We start from the raw sequence: 19,747 nt of genomic DNA on the forward strand, positions 1-19,747 counted from the left end.
TTTTCCTTAAAATAAGAGGCAGAGATTTGAAAGTCAAACTTATGAGAAAATATAATAACTACAAGATGCTCCCATACTCCCGTTGACTATATAGTTTATATAAATATAAATTATTTCAGTGAGATGGTTTTTTTTAATGCAGCCCAGAGTGGCATGTGAGATAGTTGAGTTCTCAGAAAGTCTGTGTAAATTTTGGGTTTTTAATACTTTAAAGTTGCAGAGACTATTGTTCTATATTCTCTGACTGATCTCTATATTGAAATTTTAAACTTTTTAGTGTCAGAACAGGTTCTTCAAAATAAATCACCTTGCTTCTTCACTCTCTGAGCCCATCACACTGCAGTGCCCCCTGTGAAAGCCCCTACAATCTGATTTTACAATATGATTTCTCAGCCTGCCAGTTTTCTTTTTAGGAACAGGAAAGTTCAAAAAAGTTTTGTGGTAAATCAAAGAAAATCTGTAAAACATACTGTATAAATTGTCACTAATTTAATTAATCTCACTACTCCAGAAGCAAGTAATTCATTTTCAAATAAATAAAATGTAGCTGTATAGAACTGCATCGTGTATTGTATATAAAAAAAAATAGAGCTGGACCAATTAATCACCCAGAGGGCTTTCTTTGTTGATGGTGGCTTTTTTCAGATATATGATATAAATGTGAATATCAGCCAGTATCCACCAGAGAACTACAACAAGTTTAATTTTCAATTGTAAAATGTTCTGCTCAGTATATATCTTGTTCACAATTGCTTAAAAAATAATTTAATAATTTATCCTTATCAAAAATTTTATGTGTCTATGTAAAAGATAATATGGGTTGATACAACATAATTGGATTTTTTTTAAACTCTCAATAAGAGGTCTTCATGGGTCCATAATGTTGGATCTGACCCAAAACGGACCTGTGGAAAACCTCCCTAAACCCAACATGCATGTTTGGATCCACTTGGGTATTGGACATGTTGACATACAGACCCAAGATCCATGGCAGTAAAAGGAGACCCGACCCGATTAGACTGTGTAGAATTTGGACCTGGTGCAACTTGGGTCCCGGGTAGGGTCTCAGTTCCTCAGAACCTACTCTACTCTACTCTCAAATTGTAGTTTTAAGCAGTTATTAGTTTCCCAGTCAAATGCTGGGAAACAAAAATGTGTAAATGCAATCTGTACAGTCTGGCCACATTCGTAAAATAATCAGTTGTCAAAAAGCTCTCCTCTGTAAAGGAGAGGCCCCTTGAGGTACTGCGACAGGGTGAGCTGGTACTGCAAGCTTCTCCACTGACTCTGAGTACCTTCTTACAGTATATGTTAGCTTAGTTAGCAGAGCTAAAAAAAAAAGTAGCCTACAGATATCTCTAGCTGTCTCTGTAACGCAGGTCCCTCACCTTGCATGTCGCAGAATCAAGAATTAAGACAATTCTTATTAATGCCAGGTGTAAATGCAAAGGTCCATGATCAGATGTCATAATCCAGAATACATATCCAGATGCAGATCACATTTCAGGTGGAAATGGTGTTCATATTTTGCGTGAACCTGAACAAGATGCTACAGTTGTGTTATTATGGATGGATGAGGGAAGAGAGCAAAAGAGCAAACTTTCTGAGTCAAGCAGAGAGGAGATGATTGATTGTTGATTCTCAATATTTAGGTATGCTACTGGCATGGCTCAAAGCATGGTAAAATCGGCCAGTCAGTCTACTCATGTGAGGTCCAGACTGAAATATCCCAACAAATATATTTGCTGGATTGACGTGTATTTAGGTTAAGACATCCATGCTGTCCACACGATGTATCCTTTTGACTTTGGTGATCCCTGACTTCTCTTCCAGCACCACTCTAGCATTTGTGAAATTTCTCCACAACTAGCTTATTAGATGGATCGCCATTAAATTTGACATATTTTTAAATGTTCTCTTTAGGATGAATTGTAATCACTTGGTCAATCCCTTAACTTTTCATCTAGTCACCAGGTCAAAATTTTTTACTTTGGTTTATGGCTAGTAAAATTCTAAAAAACTAATGATATACTTTGTGTTTTGTCCTAATTAGCAAATGGTAGCATGCTAACACAGAAAACAAAAATGGTAAACGTTTTCACAATGTTAGCATGGTAGAGCTGCTAGCATGGCTGTAGACTCTTAATACATTTTACCCCCTAAATATAGTGAAACACATACTCGACCCTGACCTTGGAGAGAGTTTTGTCTTCAGTCAGTCTGTCTGTCTGTCCTTCTGTCTATCTGACTGTCTCCCTGTTAAGAGCAGCCTTCTGTTCCTACTGATAGACTGGCTAAAACACCTGGACTCTGAGATCAAAATGGCCTCAAATGAGATTAGGTTTTTTTAAGACTGGAGTGTTAACATGGATGAATGTGTGTAGCCTATTTCTAACCCTGACTGTGTGCTCAGCTCCAGATGATTTACCCACCTGAGTTGCTCTGAGTTTCCCAAAAATCATTAAACCACAGAGTCTGGCTGTGTTTCTTGTTCTTGAACAAAGTGTACTAACACTGATGTGCTTTTGGGAATCCCAGAACAGGTAGTCCAGTGGATGCAGACAAAGTACAAAAATCTACACACACACACTAAAAAGTTTTTTGTGTGCGTCCACTGGACTAGTGCATCTTCCCTTCCCTACACAGTTCATGTTGGTGCTGCAGAGCGCCACCTCTAGGTGTCTAAGGGATATTGTGGCAACTGATAGCTGAGTTTCGTAACCCATATTCCTGTTTTGTCCTGTCTGTCTGTCTGTCCATCTGTTTGTCCCTCTATCCATCTGTCTGTCTGTCTGTCTGTCTGTCTGTCTTTTTCCAACTTCCTCCTTTGGTCTAAAAATATTTTCTTGGTTTGGGCTGGTTTTGTTTTTAATTATTTCTTTTTCTTTTTTTCAACTTTGTTTCATTTACAAATGCTTGTAACTGTAACAAATTGTTTATATTTGGTATTTCTGATGTGCAATGCTGTCATAACATAAATTAATATAACAACCTTATTTTCTGTCATGAAAATTTGCATCTCCATCCCATAACACACATACATTACCATATCATGAAACCTTTAATGCTCACTGGAATTCCCCTTCATCACCCCGCCCTAACCTTTGCCCTTTGACCTGTGTTTGTCATCTTCATGTAGCCACGGGTTATGAGAAGTCACGCAGCCTCAATAACATCTCCGGGATGACGGGCGCCCCGCTGCGCCTCACCCCCATCACCAACTCCACCTTCGAGCCCTTCGAGCCACCTGGCCTAAGGCGATGCCACTCCCCCATCCCCTCAATCTTGTAGCATAGCCAACAGGGAAACAACAAAATGTCAACAACAACAGCAACAATATAATATCTTTTTTGTTTTTGTTTTTGTTTTTGTGGGGAACATGAGAAAGAAACACAAGCATCAACATAGAGGGATTGTCTCATGGATTTGATTCATCCCATTATGTTCCTTCATTAAGCTCCATTACATACTTGTTTCCTTCTTGATAAAAACAGCAATGAATTAGAATTCCTCTGGCTCTATAAGCACTAGAGGGTCCTATTTTAAAACCACAGAGTAGCTAAACCTTACTGAATAAGCTGAGATAGACGCTTTAGCAAATGTATTTTAAAATACACAGACACACACTAACACACCTGCCTTACTAACAGGGATAGAGTCTAGGTTAGGTTAGTTTAGATTGATATAATAGCTGAGTTAGTTTACCTCCAGCTTTCCCTGTGCTACTTCTTGCCTGTATCTCGACTGCACTTGCACTTCAATGCTTTAAGACTGATAATAAGAGTAGCTATGAATATGAGACTTTTCTGATATTAAGCCTCAGAATGCACACACTCACACACACACATAGACACTAACATATTACTCAAACTGCAGCATGCATGTTTTTATTCATGAGACTCCAAAATAAGAACATACAGTGTACCTACAAGTAGATTGAAAAAACAAAGACATTTTTGTACATTTTAAGTCAAAAGCATATCTCTGAGAAGGAAACTGTAGCACCTCTGCACCTTTGAAAAAAAAAAAAACATGTAGGCTAGAGATGTTCAGTTATTTGTGTTAAATGAAATGAAACACAAGCTGTTACACACATGTGCACACTTGCACAAACATCAACACACACAGACACATTTGTTCTCAGTGTATCCCTTTAGTACAGGGAGAGAGGAGAGAGGGAGTTGCATTAGATTCTGTATCACCTCCATAAAGAGCTTATAAAGGCAGCAGCGTTCCCTCCTCCTCTTTCTCCTGCTTCAGGCTTCACACTCTGCTCAGACCCTAAACGCTCCACCAATACTTGCAGAGTGTGCTGCAGGAGGACTAAATGATTTTTTTTTTTTTTTTTTGGAATACAGTGGACAGCAGGGAAACAGGTGTTAAGAAGCATGGATGTCTCTGTCAGGGTGGGATGCAGGTCACAGGGCAGTGGTTCCCAACCTTGGGGAGCTCAAGGTGATTAATAGGATGAGAAAGTAGAAAAAATGTATTTCTGTAACATAAAAATGTATTTTCTAATGTTTGCTTTTGCTTGTGAATTACTGGTCCCTAAAAATATTCAAAGAAAACCATCTCAGAAGTAAATATCACTCTTTTAACTGGCCACCAAACGCATATGGAAGACACACTGTAAATTCTCAAATAATAGCCATGCTCATATTAGACACAGCCCCTCAGTTCTAATTCCCCCTGTTTTTCACAGGTATATCTGATCACATTTTAGTAAGATTCTTTCCTGTTTTCTCATCTGCTCCCATTTTCATTTACTGAGAATACAAACTCTAAGCTTCCTCCATGTTACTTCTATAAATGCAGTAGCCTACATTTGATGTGCATTTGTATGGTGGAATTGTGAATTGAGAGCCATAATAGTATTTCCACCACCACTAAATTACTTTTACCCAGCCTTAATTAGGGGCAGGACTTTATTTTTTTTGTGCTGGCCACATGTATGTGAAGAAAATGTGTTTATTTGTTGAATGTAAATGTTCCCCAATTTGCAAAAAATCCCTAATTCTGAGGATAAATACAGAAGACATGACCTCAGTGTCCTTATGGTAGCTATAGCGCTGATTTTAGAATTCATGGTAGCCTCGTTTTAAGGGGTCATAAACAGAGAGGTTTGGGAATCACTGTCACTGAAGATGCAGGCTATCAGGGTGGGAATAAAAGGCAGAGTCATCCAGTCATCCATCGGCTGAGTTGTCTGTCATTCGACTAACAATAAATAGACAATAGCAGCTATGGGAAAATCCCACTTTAATGACTTTGGGAAAAAAGTAGGTGAACACATATAATGACCCTTGACCTTCGGCCTCACCCAGGCCTCCAGTGTAGATATCGTCATGGAAACTGGAGCAGTAGGGTTTGATCTTTACTACACCACTTCTCACCTGGTCTCCATGCGCTCTCACCTGGGCTCTCATCAATAGGCTGAACTGCAAAGTCCGAAGAATAGCTTCCTTTTCAAGAAAGGGGCAATCACCTCTCATTTCTGAGTTGTGTCTTATTTTAGTCATCGGCTAAGCTTAAAAGGAACAATTCAGGAAAGCCTGTTTGCTTTCTTCATGAGAGTGACATGCGAAGATCAGTCTCATGTAAGTGTGTCAAGCGCACACTAGGAGTCAAGAAGTTAACCTAGCTTAGCATAAAGACTGTTAGCTAGCCTGGCTCTGTCCAAAGTTCAGAAATTAATAGAAAAAATCACTAATTAACACGTTGCATATTGTTTGTTTAACTTGTACATAAACAGAAATGTAAAAATAAAAATTTGTGGTTTTAGGGGGAGTAATTACACAAATATTTCTAGGCGACAGCTGGGTATGGTGAGTCTGGACAGCTTTCTGGAGTCTTGTCGTCACATTGGGTTTGCCTGGTTTGGTGCCATTGTGGCTGTACAGAGACCAAAACTAAAATGCTCATGCTCCGCAACCACATCTGACAACCTGAGCTATACCTGGAGATGCTGCACAGAGGCACCAGGTGGATAGATACACCATCAAAACGTACCGGTAGTTACAGTACATACTGTCGCTCACCCTAAAACCACTATTGTCTGTTTTTTTTTTTTTTTCTGTTTGTGTGCAGATTAAACAGATGAGACAATGACATGTCAATTAGTGAGCTTTAGAGATGTATTTTTGAACTTCGGACTTTCCAGTCTTTATGCTAAGCTAGGCTAACCATGTCCTAACTCCAGCTTAACTATTTCTTGAAGGTGGCAGGGGAATTGGCTTGGAAAATGGAAAATTGCAGTCATGTTCGAACACTGCAGCTCAGCCCCTGTGTGAGAAGCGTGGCTTTCCTCAGGTCTGAGTTCACCTCACCATCATCACCACTACCACCACCACCTCCACCGCCGCTGCCAACAGCGTTACTACTTTGCACTGACTCCAGTGTGATTCAGCAGCCAGTGGCAATATTTTTAGTTTTCTCCCTTTTTGGCTTCTCTTTCTTTCCCTGTTTTTGACCCTTCTGAACCCCCAACCTCCCCCTGCCCCCCCTCCTCCTCCTCTGTCCGTCCATCTCTTCCTTGTTTCGGCTACGGCCGTTCAGTAGGAGGCACCGTAAACGGCTACTGGAGTGACAGCCCGTGGTAGAAGAGCGGAGGACAAAAGCAACATGCCACATGGGAAGAAGAGCGAGAACATGACTACAGAGACAGCATACAAACATAGAAATATGCAATGTAGATAAATGACAGCGGTGGTTGGATCTATGTGTTTCTGTTCAGATATGTTGTATCTACGGCACACGTGACATGTGTGCACGTGGATGTGTGTGTGCATGTGTGTGTGTGTGCCCAGACCTGCATCTACCTCTGTACTAAGATGCACAAATGTCAACTTTTTCCATTGTTTTTGCTACTGCAAGAAAGAAAGGAAGAAATATTTAGTTCAGTTTTGTTTTGATGTGTATTATTAGCAATCTGTGTGATCAGATGATGATGTCATCTTTCTGTCAGTGACTTGTGTATTTTTGTATTTATTAATCTTATTTCAAGTTTTTTTGTCCCCCTAAATATAAATATGGTTTCCTTTCTGTTTTAAACTGGGTTTTTCAGATATATGAAATGTATTTCATTTCAGAACATCAGTCTTATTCATTGCTGTAGGCAGTAGTTGTGTGTCTGTTGGTTTGGTTTCATATCTGTCTGAATCCCTTGTCCTCAATTCTCACTCTCACCTTCCTTCTCTCTCACCAGAAAAGTAACAGAGAGCTTTCAGCTGGCAGGAAATCACCCCTTTGATTTGACTCCCAAAAGAGAAAAACAATCATTTACCGCTGACTAAACAAGGACTCTGTTTTCAAGAATATCCTTTGGACAAGATCCACTTAGAAGTGTTTACCAAGCATGATCTAGCATAAAAATGGGACTTGGAAAAACTTGACTTCTCTGTGCTCTCCATCCTGTTACTTTTTTATGTTCAAGCTGGGAGTGCTCGGAGGTGAGGGTACCAAACAGGGAGAATGCCTGGCTGAGAAACAGACTGTTGTACTTTCAAAGGATTAGTTTGACATTTTGGGAAATACTTATTCGCATTCTTGCCGAGAGTGAGAGTAATGAGAAGATTGATATCAAGTCTATATCATGTCTGTGCGCTAAGTATGGAGCTGGAGCCAGAAGGCAATTAGCCTGGCTTAGCATAAAGACTGGCAGTAGGGGGAAACAGCTAGCCTGGCTCTGTCCAAAGTTGCCTTTATGTTTCTACATATTTGTGTTAATAAGTAAGCTTTAGAGGTGATGGTAGGCAAAGTTTTGGACTTCTTGGAGTCAGGCCACATGTGTCCCCCTGCTTCCAGTCTCTATGCTAAGCTAACGTGATTGTCCCTTGACTGTAGCTCTGTACTGCTCGGGTCTGATTTTTATATCAATTTCTCATCTCAATCGTGGCAAGAAAACAAATTCCCTAAAGTGTCAAGCTATTCCTTTAACCCTGGTACCCCTTTCAGACAGCAGAGGCGGGTATGATGCAGGTCTCCTTAACACCCGTTCTTTTCAGTAAGTTGCTTAAATCACATTTAAATGTCTATTTAAAGCCCGCTCACCAAAGATAGGCAACCTCTGACCTGCGCCCAACTTGTCATGAGGGGAGGGCACATGAAGGGTCATACAGATACACCCCTATCATGGGTTTGACCCCTGTCACCGTGTCAGTCTGAATGGGGTATTAGTGACCCTGGTTTCCTTTCTTCTGAGCAGTTGTATAATGGACTGACTGAAATTTTGGGTCACCAGGGTCTTTGTTTCCTGTTCAGCCTCATGCCCAACCTGGACATCAGTTTCCAGTTTGCCTCAGGAGTCCAACTGAATCCTGACTCATGTACCAATGATTGATTTTGAGGTTTTAATCTACTGGAAGTTCAGTGATAGATTCCCAGTTGGAATATCATTTCAACCTATTAAATCCTATTAGACATGCACACAAGGCACACACACACACACACACACACATAGATGTAAACACACACTCTAGTTTCTCTGCTGAACCATTTCTCATCATTTCATCCTCTCCTTATCCTCCTCTCCCCTCCCAGTGTCTACTTGTTTTAAATGTGTGTCTGTCATTTTCTCTAAGGCCACTGCTGATTGGTTGCTTTTGTCATGATGATGTACAAATGTAAAGTTTGCGTTGTAGATGAATCTGCATGGGTTTCCATAGCAAGCAATAAGGATATTGATATGACTAATAATGTGAGGAGGTTTGATAAGATTTTAGTCTCAAGCTTAATGAATGTGTATATAACATTTAGATTACTAAGAGTGTGTATGGATGTGTGTGTTTAGATGCATCCATATGCACCAACAAAGCATGCAGGACAAAAAATCTTCACCTCTTTGAATGCAAGAAGAGGTGGGACAGGCTGACATTATGCATGCCAAAATGCTATGATGCTATTGGTCAGAACAGACCAAGTTAGGTACTGTAATTGGGTGGGGCGGGGGCGGGAAAGTTTATTTTTGCAGGATGGGGAGGGGTTACATTTCTAGTAGGTCTTGTATAGCGGCTTTCTTATCGATCTTGAGAGACTTATGATAAGAGAAACATATTAACAATCGTAGCTTATGATTTTTTTGTTTCTTCTTTTTTTGCTTTTCTTTTCACAGAGAACTGTTCTGAAAGCCCTGCGCTTATCAGATATATGCAAAAAGAAGCAGTAACTGTGAACTAACGCTAAGAAATGAAAAAAAAAACAAAACAAATCCAGCTTCTTCCATCAATGTCTCAACTCCTCTTCTGCAAGAGAGAGGAGAGACCCTACTCCTCCCAAGATACCTCCTCACCAAAGTTTCCCTGTCCATTATTTTCATTTGTCTGCTTCTTCATTATCTGTCCATGTCATGGTTCATTTCCTCCTGTCCTGTTCTCTACACTTCTACCATTACGCCTTTAAACCTTTACAGTGAGTTCAAAGGAAGGAGACCTCTGCAATGTGAGAATGCAACAATTGAATGCAACATCCCACAAAAGGATGAGGATCAGGACGGATAAACCTGCCGCTAACTGAGCTCCCCAACCCCACCCAGGCTCTTCATGTCAGTTTGATTATAATTTGACTAAATGCAATTTTTTTTAAGATTGTTCACCATGGAAACATAATATGAGCTGCATGAATAGGTAGCAATGCAAGAGCCAACTTACAGGTTCCACTAAATGGTCATTCCTGTTGAAACAAGTCAGTAAACTAATAGTAAATAAATGGGCTATAAGAAGTGTCACATGTAGCTTTTCTGGCCTTCTTCTTCTCCTGCTCCTGTATGTGCTTGTTGTAGATTAGTCCACAGTACCGTCTACGCTGTCAGAGCGCAATGGCAATAATTGCTGGCAATGTGCACACTCCCAAGTTGAGAGCTTAGGCGCTCACCTTTCACGTTTATATTCAGCATGTATTCAGGCCAGTATCCCTGGGAATTACATCCAAATTGGACAATTTGGCATCTCACGATTTACGTCCAAAGTACAGTGCCAATGCAGCAAGTAGTGTGCCCTTTATGTAGCAAGGTAAAAGGTTGTGGTTTGTGGATGGGCGTGTAGCAAATTTGTATTTCATGCAGGAAACTGCAGTCTGTGGCCTGTCATGGACCTGTGTCTGGCGATGGGGTTGATTGTGCTTCAGTGGTGCAGTGGTCACTGAATAAATTTGCAGTCAATCAAATTATCCTAGATAACTTACCACACAGTGGTAAGGTGGGGCCTTTTGGGCTCCTGAGGGTCTGCACCCCAGGATAGTTGCTCACTTTGTCTGGTTGTTAATCCAGCCTTGATCAGGATGGAGGTTATTCACAATCCAAGTATGGGGTGACCACAGGAACACCATTATTACCCTAATTTGGCCATGATGACTAATTTTTTTTTGAATCATGGAGAATCAGTTAAATCTGTAGCCTTTTGCATTAGCCACAGACCAGTAAGACTAAGTTGGACTTGGTCATTATTGTATCAAACGGATTTGAAATCTCAGATCTCATGCCCTGTTTGTTCAAAATGAGTTAAGCCCCAAAAGGACTTTGAAGAAGTTGCATTGAATTCCCAGTGTGAAATCAGACTGCAGAGGCTTCCTTCAAAAGTCAGATAATATTTAAATCCAAATCACCACTGGTTCTCACTTGATATTGTTTAGCTTCTTCTCCTTGTTGCCATTGTCTCTATCTTTCCCATCCATTCACAACTCAGGTATCTCTTTCTCAATCTCTCCTTCTGTGCCCCTTTGTTCCTCTTCACCCATGTTCCCTAAAAGAAATGTACATGTACTGTATGTGTGAAAAATGGAGAGATGAGGAAAAAAATGAGCTTTCCTCTCTTTTCTGTGCCTGTGAATGCCATGTGCTCCCTTGAAAAATGCCATTTTGCTTTCCTTGTCCTACTGTGCTTCCTGTCTTCTTATGTCGTCCCCTCGTCTCCCCACCCTTTCTCAATAACTATATCCCTCTTTCTGTGAGACTTTGTACCCCCAACACCTACCATCACCCCATGCTGAAGTCTCTCACAGCAAAAACCAAAAAGGAATTGAGTGAAATTGGAGCACCTTCATACCTGAAATTGAAAAAAAAAAAAAAAAGATTGGCCAATCAATGGATTTCACCGAGGAAGAAGACAGAATGGACATTTAAATGAATGAACAAAAGACTGGAGTGATGTATTGTAGATGGGGGGAGGAGGGGAGGAATGTGCTATGAAATGATGTGTTCTGAGTGGATTGTCAGCCGAGCAGCATCAGAGGGAGGAGATGGAGGAGGAAAAGTTTGAGGAAGACAGAAAAGTGTGGTGATGAGGAGGAGGAAAAAAAGAAAGAAGCAAAATCGCTTCTCCATGTAAGAATGTGTACCTCACTGTTGTTCCTGTGCACTGTTTGCTTCTCGTGTTGTGTTTCCTCACCTGTGTGGTTCTGTGTTAGTGTGACATTTTGTTTTGTGTTCTGTGTGTTTTCGTGTCGTGTTCCGCACTCTTCCTCCTTATTCCTTTTTCTTTTTTCACGTAGCCTTTGTGTATACCACACCTGGGTCAAACAGCCTTCACTTGAAACACTACCTACAACTTGTTTTATCCCACACGGTAGCAGTGGTAGTTTGTCATTTGGGGCAAACACAAACTGCACCAAAGTGAAATTAATTTGAAATGAACTGACCTGATGCAGCAAACACCTGTCTGATGGTTGAAGTGGGATGAAACAAAGAGCTATAAATCGTTGTTATTTGGCCAAGGTCTGGTCTGTACATGTGCAGGACACACCAACTGAGATGTTTCACTCTCAGCTCTTGGTCTGGATTTTCAGCCCAGTCCTGGTTGGCTACAGTCCTCTGACTCCTCAGCTCTGCTTTGACCTTTGACCTTTGACATTATACAATTACACTAAGCCTGTGACTTCTCTCAGTCTCACAAGCTTCTTAATTAGCATCCAAAGATTCATTATATCAGAGGACTGAGCAGCCCCCGAGGACTGAAACCTTCTGCAGATTGTATCTGTGTGTGTGTTCCAGAGACGGAGACAAACGTTAGTGTGTGTCATGTTCAAGCTGTGTATACTTGGTGTTGTTGCATGCTGGCTGAACTGGGCGAGCTTTGTAGTGATGTGTCTTTTCTTTGCTTCAGTGGTGTGTTTGGCCAATCATTTCCTTGCCTTGGTGTACAGTATTATGTTGCTGCAGTTTCCATTAGTACAAACAACTATTTCATATTTATTGACACTGGAAACTACAGATTAGATTAGGAACACTCCGTCTGCCATTGTAGAAGTCTTTCAATTTCTGCATTCTTGCTTCACCCTGAAAGGAGCTGTTTGGAAAGTTGTGGTGCAGCAGTAGTAAAGAAAGAACGGTTTCTACAATGGCTACCACTTCTCATTTATAACATTAAATGAACTCCCACAGGCTCTTTACCAACAGCATCTTAGCAGGAATAGAAATAAATAATACAGTTGAAAACAAAAGATTGAGAGTAAACGTTCATTCTTCACCATGGAAATAGTAGTTTGACAACAACAATCTGAACTCAGTGTCAAGTTTAGTTACAAACTTTTTTCTGAGCTTTTAACTGCATATCAGGTTCTTCATCAGCAGATGGGATTTGTTCATTCATCATGGAGATGGCTCAGTCATCATCACATCAGTAAAAGCAGTAGTACAACAATGTGAAAATACAATATTACAAGTAAAAAGTCCTGCATCAGCAAAATGTGCTTAAAGTATAAAAAAATTAAAATACTTGCAGTATTTGCAGGACTGCAGAAAATTGGCCTTTGACTGATATATTTTTATGTATTACATGAATATATTGTTATTACTAATGCTTTGATGCATTAGTAATAACATAGCATTTTACTGTTAGTAAATTGCTACTTTATTTATTCTTAGATAGCTTTTCTCTGATCTCTACTGAAATAATGGACTTTCAACCTTTTAACCTTTCATTCTCAAACAGTTATTTAAATGAAACCATCTGAGAAGTTTAGAGGGGAAATGTCTCTCTTGCTAACAATTTATAGACATCTGAAACATAACCTGGGGCCCCAGCTACACACCACTGGTTTAATGTTTAACAGTTCACAACAATGCAAGGTTATCATGCGTTTTAAAGTAAAAGTTTAATCTGTAAAGTAACTAGTAAGTAAAACTGTCAAATAAACGGACTGGAGTACAAGTACAATATTTCCCACTGAAATGTAGTGAATCAGAAGTTTAAAGTAATGGAAATATCTAAATAAGTACAAGTACCTCAAAGTTGTACATAAGCACAGTACTTGTGTAAAGGTACTCAGTTACTTTCAGTAATTGATATGTGAAGGACTTTCAATATTTAGATCTTGTAATTGCAACTCCATGACAACTCCACTTGCTCATGAAGACTGTGAAATTCAGTTGAAAGCTCCAGAAAAAGGTCGAAAGTAGGTATTGAGTTGGGATTGTTTTGTTAAACTACACAAAAAGATATTACTTCATCAATAACCTTTGATTGCATAAATGGCTGAAATTTAAGATGTATAGCAACAAACAAAGTGATCTTACCCTGACTGGATGCTTTTGGAAAACAGACCCATATCTGATGTGGTTCCACATTGGAAATGGAACTCAACAACCAGAGGATTACTGAAATTTGCATTTGCTGTGATGGTGGGTAAAATAATGATCAGTTTTGCTATTTTTTTTCCTGTAATATATTGACAAGATAGGTGGTTTTTCTTGGTCAAATTGGTAACATTGGTGCCTACCCTGTTGTAAAATGTGAATCTCTGATAAACCCTTCTCATTGGCCAGCACCCATGAATCAGAACTGTTTATCTGAGCAGATGCCATTCTTTTAAATCAAAGAAAATATTACTTTACCCACCACCGTGATTCCACTGACTTACATGTGTGCGAAATAAGCTTTTACCTTGACCTGCACCAGACCAGGATGTAGAAGTATCTAAAGCATCTTTATCATCCATTACATAGTGTTATCCATAAAATTATGAAATTTTTGATGGGTTGTCCTATCACAAAAAATTCTTCAATTTTTTTAATCCAAGCATGATCAAACTGTTTGCCATGGTCTGGTGTCTGAGGGTCAAGTCATTACTTAATCACCTCAAATCCTCACTAAATTCTCTTTTCTTTTTCCCTTTCAGTGCTGAGTTTCTAGACCCCCCCTTTCTCTACAAGAAGAGGAAACCAATAAACTTTAAAACGCTGCTCCTCCATCTCCCCCAGCAGGATTTACTGTAGAAAACAGGAGGGAGATAGAGAGAAAGAGAAAAAAAGAAGACGAGAGGTAGAAATCATCGCCGTCAGTCACATTTGACACCCTGACCTGAACATTTTCATTGTCTATGTGACACATTCATATGCAACCTTGCTGACAATCCCAGTTAAGAAAATGCTTATTATTTTATGTAAGCCATTTTAACGTGGGAAAGAGCAAAAACATAACCAGTCGTGTTGAGCTCATTTTCAGAGCAAACCACAGCATGGATGCTCCCAGCGAAGCAGCCAGAGGGCTAGGAAAGACTGGGATGTGGTACCATGTGACAGGGATGCCCTCTATCTCCACAACAGTTTGTGATTTTGTTTTTATCATTGCTTTACTTTTATTTCAAGAAGCTGCATTCGGAACTGTTCATTTCCAGCAGATGTTCTATAATTTTGGCATTCAAAGCACTATGCAAGGTGAGGGGTGGCCCATCGTGATGTCTAACAGCCTGTTATGTTGTTGATGTCTAACAGTCTGATCCAGTGTTGCCACTGGGCTGCCCAGGCCAGGCTGTCCTGCGAATCTCTGCTGAGCTACAGGACCTCTAAAAGCAGGCTGAAATCTCCTCATACATATCAGAAACATCAGCCATATCACATGTATATTTGACATGATCCTGTCTATTTGATATCATCAGAATCTTCTGGGAGACAGTTGACATCTTGGGACTTCAAGTTCAACTGATCATTTTAAAGACTTGACATTTCAGCAGAGGTCAGTGAGTCAGTTTTAATCCACCTTGTGATGGAATTAACCCAAAGACAGACGCATGGATGGACGGACCATTTTGGTTATGATTCAGGCCAGCGGGGAACATAAATATTCAAAGACAAGAAACTGGCCTTGTCATTTGCTAAGGAAAGGAGGTGTCACTGAATAAGAAGGTGTGATTGAGCCTCTTTCTCTCTTTCTTGCTCTCTCTTTCCCTCTTGAGTCTTTACGGAATCCTGACCGCCCTTCCCTGCATCTCAGCATCGCTGCTGCTCCTCTTTAGCAAAACTGCATGGCATGAATGAAACCAATTAAAACCCGAAGAAAGACAGTCAAAGACACAATGGATGGATTAAATAAAAAAAAAGCGAGGAGAGAGAAGGGAAGGAGTTCATGAGAACGGGGGAGAGAGACCATCTCTTTTTTTCCACCCGGCAATGTCAATGCAAAGTCACACCGCCATCGTCATCATCCGAGCTACTTTTTATCCCCCCAAACTGGCTGCTAATATGTGCAAAACAGCATCTCCTGCAGCAAACTGCTCTCTCAGAAGGCATGATGGATGAGGAGGCTCTCCCTCCACTCTGATGGAGAGAGGGAGGGGGGAAGGAGATTCTGCAGACCATACACTCTATACCTCTGGGGATGTGGGGTGAGAAAATAGAGGCTTTATAAAGAAAGCAGGTATTCAGCAGGAGTGGGAGAACATCTTTGAGAAACTATTCTAGGGGAAAAAATGGCAACGACTGCAAATTAGAAATGCATTTTTATGACACTGTTTACCAGCATGAATATTCTGCATGACTTCTGCAAGCCATTCTGATCTCCCCCATGAATAACAGGGCTAGAAATTGAGAATTTAAATGTGAAAATTTAACGAGAATCATGTTATATGCAACAGATTAAAAAAATGTAGGATTATGTTTAAAAAAGATTATCTCAATTTTGTTTTTTAATGATGAAACATGAATAAATAAGAAAAAAGGGTTGCAACATCTACCCATTTTTTAATAAATCTTAGAGACCCCTTCCCTCCCCCCATCCCACCTCTCTAAAATCCTTCCAACCTCTGCAAGTATTTATCCTGCTACTACAAGTTTGTCTACTTCTACTACTTCAACTTCTCACCTGGCTGCTACTCTGCTTCTTCTTCCTCCTCCTCTTCTTCTTCTTCTCTTTCTTCTTCCTCTTGTAGTCTTTTACCAGAACCCTTATATGTAACTCTCTCCAATGGCAGCTGTGTGTGTTTGTGCCACAATTTGGACCCAGGACTATCAAGCTGATGTTGAACTGAACAGTGCTGTCCACTCCGAGATGTCATTCCCTTGTGCACTATGGTTTTCCATACATTTGAATTTTTCTTGACCTTCATATCATCCACTGCATCAAAACCAGGTTAGAAAGGTGATGTCGCTAAAGATTTCTACTCCCCACACTCTGAAGGCCAAGGATAAGGCAGGGAAGGGTACTGGTTTGTAAGTTTTGTAAGTTTTGTACCAGGCAGGTATATTTACCTCCTCTGGTGAAAAGATGCACGATGATGTTCACTCAAGCAGTAATTTGTTTTTTGTCATTTCTTTTTAGGGTTCCTTCAGTTAGGGTTAGGGTTCAAATTCATTAATGCTGTATTGAGGCATGAAGAAACAAAGGGCTGTAGCCAGGCTTTCAGAAAGTCCAAATTAAATGCAAGAACATTTTGTGGCCACCAAAACGTTTTTGAATTCCCTATATGGTCTGGTGCCAGGTATGTACAGTGATTCTGGCAAACAATATTAAAATTATATTTATATATATTTCATTTTTATCTTATTGCCTAAAAACAACCACATTTAGGAAAAATTATCAGAATCAGCCTTATAAACAGCAAATGTTTAGTATTTTTGTTATTCTAGCAATGTCGTTTTAAACTCCATATTTCATGTCATGAAAGACATGACCTTGGACCTCTCAATGCCCTGAATAAATGCAATGTAAGGAAATAGTGGCTGAGGAGATTCAAGGGTTTCACAGAAACATCTCACCTTGAAACAGAAGACTGAAACTGAAGATTGTCATCTGCAAATGTTTGGTCCAGTAGCTTTTTCATGCTGTAGCTTTGCCAAATCTGCCCTTTGAGAATCCCACAATCCAATCATGAATGAAAGTCCCTGTCAGATTTCCTATTAGTGTGTCATTTAGATGTGATTACAGCAACACAGCATAGATTCTGTTTTCATCTTGAATGATCTTTTGAAACTGATAGAAGCTATAATGTAGCCATAATATTGCTTAGTTAAAGGCCCCGTATTGTTTAGTTTTCTTTGGTTTTCAAAAACATAAAAGTATAGGGTCATTTAAAGGGTATTTATTTACTAAATGAAGTTGAAGAATAAGTCATTAAAAATCTTACTGGATGAAAATACAGATTTAAAATTTGCCTTCAGACAGACCTCAGTTCTTTCCAAGAATATGTATCCTTGACTATGTAACCCATCCCAAAGTATTTTTCTAAACATCTGTAACATTGGTATTGGCAGTTTATGCAGGATGTGTGTAGGGTCAGCTGTTTTACATACTTTAGCTAAGATACACTTACCTTTGATTGTCTGAGCATTATTATTGACCATTATTCAGCACACTGTAGAAGTGTGACTTGAGGCCCCATTGCACACTTGATGAACTGTGGATTCCCAAGAACGTGCCCATAAGGTGTGGGGAAGTTTGCTCACTGGAGTGTAACAAGAAATGGATAACCAGAAGAGAAAGTCAATCTGTTTTCTACAGAGCAAAGACAAAATGGTCTCAGCTTACTTTTTTTCTTCATATTTCAAAGTTAAGCAACTGTAAATTCAGTGCTTATTATTTTGCTGTGTCTAAGGTCATGCAGTGTTGAAAAATCTGATATAATCCTATTTTGAGTATTGATAAACATTATAAATTGTAGCATTTACAGCATATGCAGCCATGTTAACTAAATCCAATAACTTGAAGCACCACTGGATTTCAAATGGGATTCATGATTTTGGCACCATGGCTGAAACAGAGAATACATCTCCTGGCTGGTTCTGTATGGACTTAGGTTTGCACTGCATTGTCATGCATTATGGTGACCCATGAGGTTGTTCTTTGGTTTCCATATGCAGTTGGGTGATTATTTTGGATTATTTTTTGTTTATTTTTTCATTGTGTATTTTTCAGATGATCACACTATTCTCTGTATCATTCTGGGGGAGTCTTAACAAATGGCATGGAGCCAATAAATTGAAAACAGGGCCTATCTCAGGAATACACTGTATCATACATCTGAGAAGTGGAATGTGGAGATGTTATGATGCTGCAGTATGTATTTTCAGGAAAGTTTCAAATGAACATGATAATAGTTTCCATGAGTAAATCTGGATCCCTAAAACGCTACTTGAAGCCTGAAAGAAGAAATTTCTGTTCTTTAGGTCTGAACTGTGTCCATCTGTTCTTCCACCCTGTACTAGATCTTATTGCTTCCAGGGTGTTTGTTTTATAATGGTACTGTATTTGATGAGTTTAAGAACTGGTTGTAATATCATTTGTCTTCCTAAAGCAGAAGCTTCTGAAATATCAAAAATAATATTAGCCTACCATGTACTGTACTGTAGCTATACTGAGGGGAACGCAACTTCTTTTTGGTTATGTTTTTTTTGGTATTTTTATTCACTTGCTAAAACTGTATTTTTGGTTTACATATCTTATATTTTGTATTTTTTTAACACACACATTTATTTATTATAACAATGCATTTATTAATGTTTTTGTATTCAAGCATGCAGTGAATATAAAGTGAGCCTATGCACGCACTAGTTACAGGTCTGTGGAGAGCATTCGGCTATGTTACTCAAATGGGGTTTGGTGTAGTTTAGTCAGAAGGCAGATGTGGCCATGATAGGATATCCTAGAAACTAGAGCTTCATGTTACAGATTTTTAACCTGGTTATACAAGCACCTCTGCAGAAGAAATGCATACAAACTGTAAAAAGTGAGTTTTCTAGCAACAAAATGGTACGTGATAGAGCCAACAATGTTAACGCAGCTCCTTGGAAAATGTTGCCCATCAGAAAGTTGCTCTGTGTATTACTACCTAAAATCTGTGCAAGTAGGACATTTTACAAAACTAATTTAAGGTTCTTAGATGTAATGTAGCATTAAAAGGGTACTCCACTGATGTACTATTATTCGTCCAAAAGTTTGGAGGATTTTTGAGAGACATAGAAAAACAAGGTTCAAAACTGAAGCAGCCGCTAGTGTGGGTGAAGCTTCAAAAATGCTTGACACTACAATTCCCACAATGCATGATAGTGTTTTGCATTATATCCTTGCTGCCTGGTGAACACCCACATCTTTCACAATACATGCACCACGGGTTTTCTTAAAAAAAAAAAAAGTTCTCTGAGGATTAGCCAAAATAACCCTGATGACATTGAAATGACACCATTAGGGTTATTTCCTCAGACTTGACAAAGACAGAAGACTTTAGAGAAGACCTGTAGATGAGCCAACTGATCTTCATGTGAAAAATCAGTGGAGTGCCCCTTTAAAATGATTTCGCTCGGTTGACAGCAGGAATTCTCAAACATTTTGGTTTGTAGCCCATTGTAATGAAGATTTATTCTGTTAAAGATTGCTGTCAGCGCAAAGGTATTCAGTGTCTCCAATATCTGTTGGTTACTCAAATGTCTGAGAAGGAAAAGCATCATGACTTCATGGGATATGGTTACAGCCCTTCATCAGAATCCACCCCACCCCCATCCCTCTCCCTCCATACATTTCTTAAGATATGCTGCTTCAGAACACATCTT

The 19,747-nt window shown here is 39.5% G+C and overlaps 1 protein-coding gene across 2 annotated transcripts in view; it reads left to right on the forward strand.

The window, feature by feature from the left end:
- Nucleotides 1-7,614, forward strand: part of LOC121883472 (potassium voltage-gated channel subfamily C member 1-like) — a 74,734-nt gene extending 67,120 nt beyond the window's left edge. Inside the window, exon 6 of one of the 2 annotated variants that reach the window (XM_042391755.1) lies at nt 3,140-3,615. In XM_042391755.1, the coding sequence (XP_042247689.1) occupies nt 3,140-3,291 (152 nt within the window). In that variant the 3' untranslated portion in view covers nt 3,292-3,615. Of the gene's footprint in view, nt 1-3,139; nt 3,616-6,555 lie in introns of those variants that run through there. The other variant, XM_042391756.1, reaches the window with a different exon arrangement.
- Nucleotides 7,615-19,747: the final 12,133 nt, after the last annotated feature.

Source organism: Thunnus maccoyii, chromosome 18, assembly GCF_910596095.1.
Source record: "Thunnus maccoyii chromosome 18, fThuMac1.1, whole genome shotgun sequence".
NCBI lineage: Eukaryota > Metazoa > Chordata > Actinopteri > Scombriformes > Scombridae > Thunnus > Thunnus maccoyii.